The sequence below is a fragment of the Anolis carolinensis genome, chromosome 3, assembly GCF_035594765.1.
Source record: "Anolis carolinensis isolate JA03-04 chromosome 3, rAnoCar3.1.pri, whole genome shotgun sequence".
Classification (NCBI taxonomy): Eukaryota; Metazoa; Chordata; class Lepidosauria; order Squamata; family Dactyloidae; genus Anolis; species Anolis carolinensis.
Window position 1 is genome coordinate 44,069,794 of NC_085843.1, and position 16,313 is coordinate 44,086,106.

The 16,313-nt window shown below is 38.7% G+C and overlaps 2 protein-coding genes across 4 annotated transcripts in view; one reads left to right on the plus strand and one right to left on the minus strand.

Moving 5' to 3' along the window:
- Window positions 1-119: 119 nt before the first annotated feature.
- On the minus strand, window positions 120-6,132 carry rpl24 (ribosomal protein L24). Its single transcript, XM_003219177.4, has 6 exons — window positions 6,008-6,132; window positions 5,795-5,870; window positions 3,498-3,608; window positions 2,150-2,286; window positions 1,317-1,380; window positions 120-245 (listed from the first exon to the last, which is right to left on the minus strand). Exons 1-6 carry the CDS (start codon window positions 6,010-6,012, stop codon window positions 165-167), a joined length of 474 nt encoding a protein of 157 aa, XP_003219225.1. The 5' UTR covers window positions 6,013-6,132; the 3' UTR covers window positions 120-164.
- Window positions 6,133-6,147: 15 nt separating this feature from the next.
- Window positions 6,148-16,313, plus strand: part of cep97 (centrosomal protein 97) — a 28,092-nt gene continuing 17,926 nt past the window's right edge. Inside the window, exons 1-3 of one of the 3 annotated variants that reach the window (XM_008107812.2) lie at window positions 6,148-6,290; window positions 9,471-9,613; window positions 15,073-15,231. In XM_008107812.2, coding sequence (XP_008106019.1) covers window positions 6,227-6,290; window positions 9,471-9,613; window positions 15,073-15,231 — 366 coding nt within the window. In that variant the 5' untranslated portion in view covers window positions 6,148-6,226. Of the gene's footprint in view, window positions 6,312-6,502; window positions 6,684-9,470; window positions 9,614-15,072; window positions 15,232-16,313 lie in introns of those variants that run through there. The other 2 variants (XM_016992571.2, XM_003219176.4) reach the window with 2 other exon arrangements.

Consider the following 16,313-nt stretch of genomic DNA (forward strand, 5'->3'; position numbering starts at 1 on the left):
TTATGTTATTAAAAACTAACAGTAAAAATATGGTTTAAAAAGAAAAAAGAAAATTATTTTGAAGACCTTTAAAAAAGAAAAATGGTACAAAAAAACCATCAGGAGTCATTAAAAGCATGTAACTGATGTCAAATGTTTATTTGACGTAACCAAATCAGCACAAGTTAGCGTTTCCCACCAACGCGAGGAGCAGAAACTTTCACAGGCTTTGCAATTTTTTGCTTTGGTGCAGCCTTTGTAGGTGCCTGTAAAAAGACAGATACAATGAGATTGTATGAGTTATCATTAGGTAAGAATATTAAATTCTATCAGAAAAGTGAAGCTCACTCCAGACTACCCATCAGGATATCCCAATAAAAACTATGTGGAATACTCAGTGTTCTGCTATGTGTACATTTCTTTTCTCTTACAGGGGTTGGCATTTACTTCTCTTCTGCAATTATAGAATTCCTCCCTCCACTGATCAACCTATGCTTCATAATCAAGATATGAACAGATTATATTAGTCAACTTCCAGGACTCCAGCAGAATATAATGGCTTGCATTTGGCTGAGAACAAAATCAGATACTATTGCAACACCTCCCACTCCCCACAGCCACATACTGGCAACATGGCAAATTTTACAATAGGTCTGGGACAGGGAAAGTAATAAATGACCCAAGGAAGCAGTAGCTTTGCAAGCAGAGCCATGCAGTATGCTAAGCCATGCTGGGTTGAAGCTAGTTTGTTTATACATTTCTTGAACTGACAAGTAGGCTAAGGAAATTTTTGTAATTTTATGGTTTTGGCATTATTGCTGCCCCTGTGTGTTTACTCAATTGTTGACCTGAGCTGGCTGGGAAAGCTTAGTGTACTACACTGAGGAACTATTCAAAACTTTTGAAATCCAAGATCAAAAGCCATGTGCATTCTTAATAGCCTATTTATATTTTTACATTGAACTGAGTCCCATTGAGTTCATGAGAATTAGCACAATGTAATAAATATTACTAACCAGGTGATAAATTCATATTGGGAAAATAATTCTTGTAGTCTACCATTTGATGTTGATTAAAACAAAACCTCATCTTAAAAAAGCAGCTTGAAACAAACCAACAATTAAAGAATACAGAAAATGCAAAATTCCACATCAAATTGTTATAAAACATACAGGAAAATGGCACAAACTCAATTTTTATATTTGCACATTGTGGATTGAAAAATCTCAGTCAAAGCATGTAATTATTTGTAAATACACTGTTTTTTTTAAATGGGGAAAAAGAAAAAGCACATGCAACTTTTCATTTTTTAACATCAATCTCTAAAGAAGCATTACCTTTGTTGTGGAAGGTACAGTCTTCTTAGTTGCCTGCTTAGCCTTCTTTGCTTCCTTGGCAGCCCTGTTAATTATAATCACAGCATACGTCAATTTAAACAGAATAAAGCAATAGGGCACAGTAGAACATTTCAGACTTCTGATAAAGCAATTCCATTTTGAACATTCACCAAAAGGAAAATAAATGCTAATTGGCTGAGATAGTACTGAGATAGAAGCCGATTATAGTGATATTTTGTGCTGTGATGCTGAAATTCTAAAACTCTTGGAAGCCCTTACAGAAATATCCGTGAATAACCTCCAAGGCTCCATTCAGTTTGTTTAGGTAAGAGAATTGAGAACACTCTTAAGTGCCATGAAACCAGTGTAATATACATTTCCCTCTGCATTTCAAGCTTGGAAATCAGGATAGTTTATTTATTTATTTACAGCATTTATATTCTGCCCTTCTCACCCCAAAGGGGACTCAGGGCGGATCACATTACACATATAGGCAAAGATTCAATGCCTTTTAACATAGAACAAAGACAAACAAACATAGGCTCCAAGCTGGGCCTCGAACTCATGACCTCCTGGTCAGAGTGATTCATTGCAGTGATTGATTGCAGCTGCTCTCCAGCCTGCGCCACAGCCCGAGCCCACAGTTACAAGCAGTAGAGAGGACAAGATCCCGTTGTATAGGATCACAATAACAATTTTTACTAAGGCTAGCCAAAAGCTTCAGAATCATATTAATAACAACATTCATTCAAGTGTATCTTGTTTACACTGAATACAAAGAGGTAGTCATGGAATGACAGATGAAAACCAAGAAAAATGTGGTAATTGCTCACCTAATAGCCTGCTCCCGTTGAGCTTTTCGCACCTCAGGCTTCTGATTCCTCTTGGCCATAATTTCAGCCAAAGAGGCTCCTGTGATTGCTCTATGGCCCTTAACAGCACGGCGGGTACGTTTCTTTTGTACTTCTTCCTGAAAAATTTAAAAAAAGGAACATTAAATACTTTCTGAAGCCATGTGAAATGAGTTAGTGCAATTTTTCATAAGCCCTGAAGATTCTGCTCATATTTTAAGTTTATACTTTACTAACATACTTTAAATTAAAAAGCCTTGGCAGAAAAGTGCAACCATCTGTGTAGAATATTTTAAGAGCCATCTTTGAAAGCTGTTATAATTTTAATAACTTCCAGAAAAAAACAGGCAACTACCTTTTAAAAATCTTTACTACAGTATTTATTGTGGGATCCTCAGATTTTATATCTACCTTTCACAAGATTTCTTGTTACTAAATGCAAATGAATCAGAACTAAAAGAAAAATTGGTGATACAGCTCAATTTTATTTTGATCTAAGCCAATCCAACTGTGTTTCTCAATTTTATGCTCTGTCATTTTATCTGATATTTATAATTTGCTACCTACTTTCAACATTTCAACTAAAATAAATTTAATTTCAGAAAAACAAACTTTATAGAGAGAAACTTCTATACTGCTGGAAGACTAAACATCTAAGCATTATTTTAGATAAGGTGAGAGTGAATCAAAGGCTGGCTATGTATGAATGAATCAAGGCTTAAATCCCTTCAAAAGGATGCACTGAAATTCAAAGCCTAGAGTCATGACAGCAATATATAGATTGTTTGCTCTGTTTTTTGGGATGCAAACTTGAACTACTCATCTGGGACCAAACCTCAATAAATTCAACTTATTTATAAGTAGAAAACATATAGGACTGTGCTGAAAAGCCCTTGACCCTACTTTTTAAAAGCTAACTACAGATGTTTAAGGAAACATGGGCCTACTAGTAACGAACCTTTCTTAAGAGGGTTTCCAAACTATACTTGTCAACTTATACACATGCCCTGCTCTCCTTTTCAAAAGCAGTTCAAGGGAGGCCTTAAATGCCAACAAAATGCTAAATCCAGTTCTCTAAGAAAAGGATTATGAAAGATTAAAGGCTCTGTTTTAACAGATCAAGCCACCATCCCTGGAACATGGATATAACACAACACAAAAAATATTTTAAAAGTTAAACCAAAATAGTAATTTGTAATTCTGTTCCAAAATCACATTTAACAAAGCAATACTGTTCAGAAACAGTCCTTATCTGTAAATGATTAGAAATGCAGTGCAACTATGATAATTTTTCAATTTCAGAGACTCAACAATGTCACAGCATATTTACCGATTGCCCTTTCTTGTGCTTCCGCCTGTATAGAACAGTCCAGTTGATCTGGCGGGGGTTTCTCTTGGAGAGGAATGCAGACTCACATTTTGCATTCAAAAACTGAAAAACCTGGAACATCAGATAATTTTATAGTCAAGTTTCTACTTTGTTTGGAAACAATGTAGAAACAGCTCACATTACCATAAAGATCCAAATACTGTCAAAATCAAGTTCTTTCTCATAAATCTTCAAATGACCGGCTGACAACCCACAAAACTCTCAGAACACAATGAATGTTGTACATAGATGAACCTGATTATAACAACGAACAAACATTGGAATCCTCTCAGTCTGTGAATATGTAAAAGTCACTTTTAGGCCCTATTAAAAAGCTTACAAGTCCACACCAGCTTCCATCATATATGTAAACTTTGTGTATGGTAAGATATGGACTAGAAAGCTCTTTCATAGAGAATCTAAAAATAGTATAAGTCCAAAAAATGCCATGACACTAAGGCATCAGATTACAACTTGGACCACTACAGGTTGAATACCACTTGTTTACTGGTCCAAAATGCAGTGGGTGGCTGAGATAGTGGGTGCATCTACACATTAACACCACTTTAACTGCTATGGCTAAATGCTCTGGGATTTGTAGTCTGGGGGACACCAGCAAACTTTGCAGAGACCGCTTGTAAAACTACAACTCCCATGATTCCACAGCATCAAGGTATGGCATTAAAGTGTTGTCAAACTGAATCCCACAGTGCAGATGCACCCAGTGACAACTATTTTCTGATGATTTGATATATACCATTTAATGCACAAAAACTAATCTTACAATCAATTTTAGGCTATGTCAGAAGTGTATATGAAACCTATTTGGATTTCATGTTTTGATTTGGGCCCCATCTCCAAAGTATCACATAAAAGATAATTAAAAAGCTAACTCAAAGGGAGGTTAAAGAGAATATAACATTAAAAGGCACAGTAAGCGGCATCTATAAACTATTATTAATGGACAAACAAGTTATTTTGAAGGAAGTTTGGGAAGTAAACTTGGGAAAAAAGTGAATAATCAAGAATGGGCAAGGATATAAAGTATGACCATACAAATTAAGGAGAACTATTACAAAACATTATGGAGGTGGTACCTAACCTTCATTAGATTACATCACATTGATAAAAAAAATACCCGAATCAGTATTGGAGAGGCTGTCAGGAAATGGAATCATATCTTCATATGTGGTGGTCATGTAAAATTATACAAAATTTTTGAGAAAGGATATTTAAAGAAGAGCAATAATAAAAATAAAGATAGAGAATGCACCAAAATCAGCATTACTCATACATGACAATACAATTCCTTCACAAGAGGAGGAATTAGCCTCTAATTTGCTAATAGCAACAAAATTATTGATAGCCAAAAAAAAAGAAAGAAAAAAAAAGAAAGGAAATTTCATTAGAAGAATGGTACTGAGAAATCTGGAGGATAGCTGTTGCCAAATCAACTTCAACTGATATTAAAATTAAAAAGGGAATATGGAAACAGATTTTTGGAAAATATGGGGAAAATTTATTGAGTATATCTTTAATGAGGGATAGGGTAGAAGCCAGCAATAGAAACAATGAAATTTTGAAAAACAATGAGTTGGTTGGTCCTGGTGAAGGGGGCACAAAATATGAGTAAGGGGAAGAGGGGGGAAAGGTATTATAATAATAAATAAAAATGCATAAGTAGATAAAAGGTGTGTCGGAGTTATATGTAGTACAAGCTATAATGGAAAGTTAAAAACTGATGAGAAATGTGCTCAAAGATGTTTGTTTTTTTCTTTTACTGTTGGATTGTATACAATACGGCATACTCCCTTGTTTAAGATATTTTAAAAAGGGTGTATACCGATTGATAAATTATATATAAATAAAAATGAAGAAAATAAATATATAATAGAAATATTCCTAAATCTGAAGCACTTTGACTCTCTGTACCCACAGATTCTGTACCAACAGACACGCAACCATCCAATAAGCAAACCTTGGTTTTGTCATTGTATATAATGGACACCATTTTAATATTCCACTGAATGGGATCTTGGTATTAAAAGGGGGGGGGGAGACTCTAGAACAGCCACTTAAGCGGCTGAGGGGGGAAATGAAGGGACCTGAGGCTGTTAGGAATGGTGGGAGTTGGAAGTCTAAAACACCCGGCGGGAGGGCCGAAGTGTGCCCATGCCTACTCTACAAGCAGGCCCCAGGGGATACCAAGGCCCCATTGTATTCCTTCGTCAGTTCCTTGGTCTGTATTTCTTTCTTGCCTTGCCATCCGTCCTCGCGTAGCGGCGCCCATGGCCCGGGTAGATCTTGTACCCACTGAAGCTGCATAACTCGACCCTGAAGCGCAAGAAAGGAAGAGTGTGGAAGAGTCAGCGAGCGACAAACCGCGGGACCCCCAACCTTTCCCGCCCCACCGAGCCCCCAAACCGGAGGATGGCGCCGGATTAAGCACTGCGACCCATCCCGGTCCTTACTTCATGGCGGCAGCAGGATCGCCTCGGATATAACTCCAGCGGCGAAGAGAACGAGAGGATCATGGGAAACCGCCTTGTATACTCCCCGCGCGGAGCACGACGGGAAACAGGGAGGTGCTTATTAAGTGCCGGAAATATATATATTTTTCGCCGAGTAGTTTTGACCAATCAGCGTCCGGCGCTGGCGTCGTTGCCTAGCGTTGGGAGCAAGCGGGAAATATGGCGGCGGCGACCGAAGGGAAGAGGCCTGAGGCGGCAAAGGCAGCCATGAGCGGCAAGGAAGGTGCGCATATCCGTACAGTAGGTGTGTTGTGCCTAAGCGATGAAGGCAAAGCGGGGAAAGGCGGTAAAAAGTACCCCTCCACGGCTGTTTGGTTGTTCTGCAGGTCCTGCGCGGGGCCTTGTGGGAGTTGTAGTCTTTGTCCTCGCTCAACTTGGTTGACGTATTAAGTGTCTTGTTAGGGCTAGACTACAAATCCCAGAGGGTCTTGCGCAGGGCCGTTGTCTTTCTTTGCTTTGAGAGGATTAGGAATAATGTGACAAAGGCAATTTGGAAGGAGAACAAGGAAGCTCTGTCTGCTGTGAGGGGAAAAAAGCGAAACCCCTTTGTCTCTAAATCTTCCCTCCTTTGCGGCTTCTCTCTCTTCGTGCATATAAAGTGGATTTCTAATGGCAGGTGCGGTCGGCCATAGAAGCATAACACAATGGCTGAAAGTGGGTTGCTGTGAGTTTTCCGGGCTGTATGGCCATGTTCCAGAAGCATTCTCTTCTGACGTTTCGCTTGCATCTATGGCAAGCATCCTCAGAGGTTGTGAGGTCTGTTGGAAACTGGGCAATTGGGGTTTATATATCTGTGGAATGTCCAGGGTGGGAGAAAAAACTCTTGCCTGTTGGAGGTAAGTGCGAATGTTGCAATTAATCACCTTGATTAGCGCTGAAAAGCCTTGTTGTTCAAGGCCTGGCTGATTCCTGCCTGGGGCAATCCTTTGTTGGGAGGTGTTAGCTGGTCCTGATTGATTCATGTCTGGAATCCCTCTGTTTTCTGAATTGTGTACTTTATTTAACAATTCCCCCAGCAGTAAGCAGCCAAACCTTGTAGCTGAAAGGCTATTCAGTGCTAATCAAGGTGGCCAATTGAAACATCCACACCTGCCTCAAGCGGACAAGAGTTCTTTCTCCCACACTGAACATTCCAAAGATAGATAGATAGATAGATAGATAGATAGAGATATATATATATATATATATATATATATATATATGCGCCACACTTGCCTAGTTTCCAACAGACCTCATTACCTCTGAGGATGCCTGCCATAGATGCAGGTGAAACGTCAGAAAAGAATGTTTCTGGAACATGGCCATACAGCCCGGAAAACTCGCAGCAACCCAGTGATTCCGGCCATGAAAGCATCAACAATACAATGGCTGGAAGGTGTTTCTGTCATTCCTTTTGAAATATCTAGCTGTTTTTCCCCTGTATTATGATCCTGATGCTGAAGGTGAAAGAGTGGTTAGAATGAGAAACATTTCTATGGAACAGGGTCTTTATTTGTCTTATTTCTGCTTTGTAGTAACGATAATGGAGCTTTGAATACTTAAAAATGCTGAAGATTCTGTATTTGAATGTTAGGAATTCTTCAGGAATAAACGCTCAAACTAATTTTTTTAGGCAGCATTTTTTTTTTGCAAAGAAAACAATGTTTTCACAGAGACTGTTGTTGCCTCTGCAAAAAATGCAGTTTTTGGTGGTACAGTATTTATTTAAAAATATAATTTTCTGCAGAATGTATTTTGAAGTATGAGTAGTCTTTAAAATTTAGTGTGTTTGAGCCCTGGAACAAGGGGGTGTATCCGACTCTCCAAAAAACTATAGAAATGGGGGATAATGGAGTGTATTTGATCATGTGCAAAGGCCCCATTTTCAAACTCTGATGTATGACATTCCTCCAAAATGTCAGTAGGTGTGGTTTTATCAGGCATGGGCAAACTTGGGCCCTCCAGTTGTTTTAGACTTCAACTTCTACCATTCATAACAGCTGGTAGGCTTTTAGTAATTGTGCGAGTTGAAGTACAGAACACCTGGAGGGCCCAAGTTTGCCCATGCCTGGGTTTTATGGTAAAAAAATGAAAGTGTGGTAAGAGGAGGAAACAATTCTGTGGGTGAAGAACACTGGTGCTCAGACTCTTATCTGCTTTATTTCACCCCTAAATGTGAAAATGTAGCAATGGAATGCAGCATAATTTTTATTGTAAAACACAATATTGTATCATAAAATAGTAATGACAATGGAATGCGTTTGAGCATGCACGGAGTGCCCATCCTCAGCTTCTGAACAATGAGATGTAACCTTTTCCCTAAAAATATTAGAATTGGGGATAAAGTCAGAAGGTGTGGTTTTATAGCAGGTTTGGAGCATCAACATTCTGATCTATGATGTAATTTTGCACTGTTTGTTTCCAAAAATCCTCAATGCTCAGGAATGCAAAGTTATCACTGTATTTGCTACTATATACTGCTGGAATAAACCATAAAGTGTGGTCCTATGCATGCCTACATAGGGCACATGTGCACTACCAGTAATTATTTAATGCAATTTGTTCTTCAAGAAAATGGTTTTGCTGTCCAGACGATTCCATAGGAAAACTTTGAACCAGTGAAACCTGGATTGTGATTACACAGACCATGGAGCACTGCTGTACATTAAGGATTTTCTTTAGTATGCTTTCATGTGAGATGGTTGTCAGTGTAGATAGGGCTTTAGATGCATGTTTTAAAAGAAAATTATTCAAAGCAGAACAAAACTGTCCTGGGGGCAGGTAGAAGCCTGGAAAACTGCTGTCGTTTTTTTCCCCTCTGCAATCAGAAATTCAGGGGCCCTTCCTTGACTCTCTAGGCCCCAGGGTTCTTATTTTAGTAAAATAAGCTTTCTGGTGTGAAGAAAACTTATGATATGCTTCGGTTAAAGTCAGCATTCCTTACAAGAAAATAATTCAGCCTTATATTGTACTACATTTTCATATCAAAATTTAATTTGATATCTTCAAGAAGTGCATTCAGAACTACTTTACCATGGTAGATTAGCAACAGTGGCAACAACAGTGAAATGCAAGTAGGAGAAGACAGGTGTAGAACTTACTTTATTATACAACTATTCCCTGGTGTGTATTGAACACTATGAGAAATTTCAAAGCACCTGGTACATTTCACATATGCTTAATGTTATCTCCAAAAAACTCCATGTTGGCGAAGCATCGTTTGACTTAAAAGTTCCACCAAAGTGAATAAACATTCCAGGAAAGTAGATAGATGAATGAGCCAGACCAAACACAAATTATTTTAAATGTTAGAATCTGGGAAGCAGGTGACATATGATTTTTAACACTGGTGTGTGCATGGATATGTAAGTAACATGACCATTTTTGAGACTGATAAACGTTAATCTTTCCTCTATTCTCATAGGTTCATTAGTTAACTGGTCAGGTCAGGGTTTACAGAAGTTGGGACCCACTTTATCCTGTGATGCTGATGCACATACTTTGGTTCTGGATAAAAACCAGCTAATTAAATTGGAGCACCTGGAGAATTTCAGGAACCTGCTACAGGTTAGTTGTCTCTGTGATACAAATATGCCAATATCCCTTTTACGGTTGCGGCCCCAATGTTTTGGTATAAGTTCCTTTTGTAGATTTTCAGTAATTTTCATATTGATGCAATGCCAACTTTAATAAATATGAATATAAGATAACATGTTGAACTCTGCAACTTTGCATACATGTCCTTATTTTAGTAAAGCAGTTGTTTTGAAGTGGGGTTTCATACAAATGCTGGTTAGCGGGGCGGGGGGGGGATCAGTATTACTATAGTAACATTTTCAAGGATATTTTACATTTGCATATATGGCAGTTCTTTCTGCATGCAACCTGTGTCTCTTTCATAAACGCTTTGTAAGTTTTCATTGCAGAATTCTAGCAACAATTAGCTATTGCTCCTTTAGCAGCCCACTCACTAGGAGGAAGAAAGAGAAGGGGCTGGCAGGAAAAAGGAGGCAAGAAAGGGAAAGGTTTGACTTTGGTTCCACCCACCACATGAATGTGGCATCTGAAAGATTAGCCTAGTGTAATGCAGTCCTCAGGAGAAAAAGAATTGCCACCCCTGACTAAATTAATTATTAAGAATTGACAATAGCTAGAAAAGAGAGTAAAAAGGAGAGAATTGGCCATCTACAGAGACGTAGTCCAGGGGACGCACGGATGTGTTACCATCCTGCCGGGGGGCTTCTCTCATATCCCAGCAAGCTAGAGCTGACAGATGGGAGCTCCACCACGTCTCTCGGATTCGAACCGGCAACCTTCAGGTCAGCAGTCCAGCCAGCACAAGGGGTTAACTCATCGCACCACTGGGGCTCGATTTGACTTGAAGTCACACAGCATCAGCAACAGCAGCAATAATAACAATCTTAATGGCACTATTGTTGAGTTCATGCTATATGAGGGTTGTGAGGGTGTTTTGAGGGCACCAAGAATCACAAAAAAGGCAGATTGTGGTAATCACTTGAAAACTATTTTATAGTTGCAAGAGTGGGCTGAAATATGTGTAGTCATTCATCGTGTCCTACCCCCTCTCCCCCACGCCCCCCCCAACAAAATAAGACACTTTTAAGTTTCTCTCAGATTCGAAGAGCATCTTATCTGAAAATCAGGGTTTATATCATCACTATATATACAGAATTGGCCTACATATCTGGGTATGTACTGCAGTACTTCAGATCCCCTCAATTTCTAATATTCTGTTAAGGCAGGGGTTCTCAAACTCTGTTCCCTGGAGCCCATGGTGCTCGGCAGGTGATAGTGAGGGGCTTAGCAGCACTATGCTGCTTCCTACCACCTCCTCTTTCCTCCTCCTGAGAGATGCAGGGAAATTAAAGTTTTAAGCTGCCAGAAACAGCAGCAGCAGCGTCCCCTGGGGCACAAACCCTTTCTTCTCCCCCACCTCCCTCACTGCCCAGACTCCTTTTCTTTCTGGCCCTCCACCTGCTTCCAAAACTCTATTTCTCTCCCATCACTCAGGGGTGCATTGATTATGTTTTTACTGCATGATAGAAGAGAGTTGGACTTGATGGCCTCTGGGGTTTCTGCTATTATTATTATTATTATTATTATTATTATTATTATTATTACTAGCTGTGCCCAGCCACGCGTTGCTGTGGCGAAGTCTGGTGGTCTGGGAAATAAAGTATTGAGGAATTGGTGGTAGTTAAGGTAAAGTGTAAAGGTTTTCCCCAGACATTAAGTCCAGTCGTGTCTGACTCTGGAGGTTGGTGCTCATCTCCATTTCTAAGCCGAAGAGCTGGCGTTGTCCGTAGACTCCTCCAAGGTCATGTGGGATGACTACATGGAGCGGCGTTACCTTCCTGCCGGAGCAGTACCTATTGATGCACTCACATTTGCATGTTTTCGAACTTCTGGGTTGGCAGAAGCTGGGGCTAACAGTGGGGGCTCTCTCCGCTCCCCCAATTCAAACCTGTGGCCTTTCGGTCCAGAAGTTCAGCAGCTCAGCGCTTTAACACGCTGCACCATCAGGGGATATTATTTCCTAAAGGTTGTGAATATACAATATTTCTGATTGGTTTTTGTTTGTTTGTTGGAGGCAAGTATGAATGCTGCAATTAGGAAAAATGATTAGGATGTAATGGCCTTGCAGCTTTAAAGCCTGGCTGTTTCCTCCCTGAGTGAATTTTTTGTTGGGAGGTGTTAGCTGGCCCTGATTGTTTCCTGTCTGGAATTCCCTTGTTTTCAGAGTGGTGTTGTTTGCGATATTTTATGTGCTTCTACTGTCTGTGGCCCTGAGAAAACAGGATTTGCCAGACTTTGATGATGGGAATACTTTGTTGGGAGGTGTTAGCTGGCCCTGATTGTTTCCTGTGTGGAATTCCCCTGTTTATTTACTGTCCTGGTTTTAGAGATTATATTGTTCTGCATTATTCTATCCCAGTAATTATTTCATATTAAAGAAGAATCTCACTTATCCAACATTCGCTTATACAATGTTCTGGATTATCCAACGCAGTCTGCCTTTTCATAATCAATGTTTTTGTAGTCAGTGTTTTAAATTCATTGTGATATTTTAGTGGTAAATTTGTAAATACAATACAGTACAGTAGATTCTCACTTATCCAACATAAACGGGCCAGCAAAACGTTGGATAAGCGAATATGTTGGATAATGAGGAATTAAGGATAACCCTATTAAACATCAAATTAAGTTATGATTTTACAAATTAAGCACCAAAACATCATGTTAGACAACAAATTTGTCAGAAAAAGTAGTTCAGTACACAGTAATGCTATATAGTAATTACTGTATTTATGAATTTAGCACCAAAATATCACGATATATTGAAAGCATTGACTACAAAAATGCGTTGGATAATCCAGAACGTTGGATAAGCGAGTGTTGGATAAGTGAGACTCTACTGTAAATACTACATAGCATTACTGCGCATGGAACTACTTTTTATGTCAAATTTGTTGTATAATATGATGTTTTGGTGCTTAATTTGTATAACGATTACCTAATTTGATGTTTAATTGGCTTTTCCTGAATCCCTTCTTATTATCCAACATATTCACTTATCCTGCCGGCCTGTTTACGTTGGATAAGTGAGACTCTACTGTATATTGATAATCTTAAATTATCTGCTTAGAACTGGATTATATGAGGCCCCTTCTTCACAGCTGTATAAAATGCACACTGAAGTGGATTATATGGCAGTGTGGAGTCAAGATAATCCAGTGCAAAGCAGATAATATAAGATTATAAATGGGTTATATAGCTGTGTTGAAGGGCCTTGAGTCTACACTGCCATATAATCCAGTGCAAATTAGATAATCTGTGGAAGAAGTCTAAGTGAGGCCTAAATCTGCCTGTCCCCTAACTGAAACCTGGCTGTCCCTTGGTTGCTAGGCAACCAAGTGGGCAGAGATTAGCCCTCTAAACTGGCAGCCATTGGATAAAAAAAATTATTCCTCTCCCTCTAATTAGGACTTTATTTTTCTTTTCTTTTTGTTGTATCAACCTTGAGGCATGGATGATGGGTTGTGTTGTCAAATTTTGAGGTTGGGGGGCCTGTACTTTTGTTGTTTTGTGAATTGCCGTGATGCCATCACTCTTTTATATATATAGATTATTATTATGACCCCGGGGGTCTTCTACTGAAATACTGTTAAGTTTATGTTGGTTAAATTGTTTTTCATGTTAGATATTATATTGTTCTTTCTTTGCTTTTTTGCACTGTGTGAATTAGTTCACACATTCATTCTCCATCTGCCACTGGCCCAACCCATGCCTGATAGATGTGTGTGTGTGTGTGTGTATATATTTATATATATATAAACACTTATTGGGGCTCCATGAGAACCTTTTGCTTTAAAAAGAGCTCCATGGCTGAAAACGCTTGAGAACCCCTGATCTATAGGGTCAGCACTCTGCATGGAGCCCCAAAACTGAACTATTGTAATATACTCTTTGCAGTCAGCAGCATTTTGATTATGGCTCCTTTATTTTAAATCAGTAGCCATTTCCGTTTGGTCTTTTAAGGCACCCCCATGTACAACATAGGCACTTATGACATCTTCAGTATTTGGTAACATGTAATTTTTTCACATACGATTTTATGGAGATCCATGGTAATCCTGCGAGGCAGTGTAGTATAGTGGTTAGAACATTGGGCTAGGACTCTGGAGACCAGAACCTAAATCCTTACTCACTTTTGGAGCCCCGGTGGCGAAGTGTGTTAAAGCACTGAGCTGCTGATATTGCAGACCGAAAAGTCCCAGGTTCAAACCCCGGGAGCGGCGGGAGCGGCCGCTGTTAGCTCCAGATTCTGCCAACCTAGCAGTTCGAAAACATGCCAATGTGAGTAGATCAATAGGTACTGCTCCGGCGGAAAGGTAAAACGGCGCCCCATGCAGTCATGCCGGCCACATGACCTTGGAGGTGTCTACGGACAACGTCGGCTCTTCGGCTTAGAAATGGAGATGAGCACCAACCCCCAGTATCAGACATGACTGGACTTAACGTCAGGGGAAACCTTTACCTTTACCTAACAGCAAAGGAACCATTTGTTATCAGTAAAGACTGCCATCAATTTGCCTTAACATCTTGTCTTCACATTGGATGAGGTTGTCGTCATATTTTACAAGGTGATTTTCTGCTTCCAAATATATTTCAAATTTCTAAATGTGCTCATTATGTCGTGACTTTTTGAAAAGTACTGAAATCTTAATTTGATACAAGTAAAATTAAGATTTTACATTATTACTGTATAGTACTAATGTCCACTGAGCTCTTGCCTTAAGATATATACCAGCTGTATATATCTTAAGGCAAGAGCTCAGTGGACATTAGTACACATAAAGATTGCACCGCCACTTTATGACCCTGTCCTCTGTGGTTTTTAGTCCTACTTCCTTTCTCACCTCGAGTTTTAATCTAGTGTTCATGTGGCCCGCCCTTGGTTTTATTGTTCTTTTGATCTTGTTTAATGTAGTGTATATTTTCTTTTATTATGTTGTTTAATGTGCTATTATTTGTTGTTCTATTATATTTTGTTATATTGTATTGTTCTGGGCATGGCCCCATGTAAGCGGCCCCGAGTCCCCGTTGGGGAGATGGTGGCGGGGTATAAATAAAGTTTAATAATAATAATAATAATAATAATAATAATAATAATAATAATAATGGTTTAGGATTTGGTACAAGCCCCTTCTTTTGGAGGGTCCTATGTTTTGAATTGTGCTGGGTGTGGGTTTTAGGTGTATGTTTCAATAGTTTCATTCTCTTTGATACTGACTTTCTATATGTTTTAATTATGTTATAATGCAATTTACAGGCTGTCTTGGGTCCCAAATTTGTGGGGAAACATAGGATATAGATTATGATGGTTTTGTTAGCTGATCTCAGAAGTCTACTAATAGATAAGACTGGCCTACCGATTGTCCTCAGCTAGTTTCACATGATAGGTTGACTCTCAAAATGAAGTCTCTTATCTCCCTATTTTGCAGCTATCAGTAGCCAGCAATCGGCTGGTGAGGATGAATGGTGTATCCAAGCTGACTCAGCTTCGTATATTAAATTTGCCAAATAACAGTATTGGTTATGTAGAGGGATTGAAGGATCTCATGCATTTGGAATGGCTAAACCTGGCAGGAAATAATTTAAAGGTAAGATTTCCTTATTTCAAAATAGCATATAAAAGCATGCAGATGTTACCAAAGGTACTGGGCTGATCTTTCCAAATTGGAGAATCTTCATACAAATTTTATGCCAAAAAGTATTAAAGGTCAATTTGTGATTAACATGGACCTACCTTCTTGACTGATGTAGTGGTAAATATTGAGGGATATGTTTAATATTGTTTTCAACAAGGGATTTAGATACCCTTGGGAGAAATGATGTTGTAATTAAAACAAAATACAATCATATTGACAATGTATAGCATGTATTAGAAAATTAGAATATGTTGGTTGGAGATGATCTGAATGTAGTTTCAAAAGACTGGTATATCCATGAGAGTAAGAGATATGATTTGTAGGTGATGAACATGAGAGAGGGAAATAGATGTTAGAACTAGATATTTAGGATTTATATGTGCCGAATAAATACTTTTTTTTACTGTATGTTGAACTTCTGTGGAATGAATTATTTTTTGTATTATACATTTGTGCCCCTGAGAATGCAGCATTAGTGTTATTGATGTGGACTATTCCAAACCAGTAAAATCTATGGTGGCAGCAGTGATGATGCTATCACAGATGCTATATGTTTTCATGATATACAGTGGTAAGATTATATAAATGAAAGCTTGCACAGGAACACCTAGATTAGAAAATTCCCAGATTTGGTGCTATAACAGTGGAACAGGTGGAGAAACCTCACAACTACCTACACATCTTTTCAATTTAGAACTCATGTTTGATTATTACTTGCTTTTTCTGCTGTCAAACTCAGACAGTGAAACTTACTCCGTCTCCAGTGAAGCCCACTTTGCTCAAACCAGATCAACATTTGTTTAAAAGGTCTTAAAGCTTTTATGAACTGCTGCTGAATGTTCCTGTCTTATACTGAAAGTGCTTTGGTATTGAAAAGCTTTTTGGAAATATAGCTGCTCTTGACTTATGCATGAGGTCAAATTATACACAAGCATATGCAATATTATATTTAAACATAAAATAAATTTAGGATTTAATTTTATCTATTTTGTGTCATTATTCAGGGGGAGGCTGTGGTTTAAAAAATATTTATA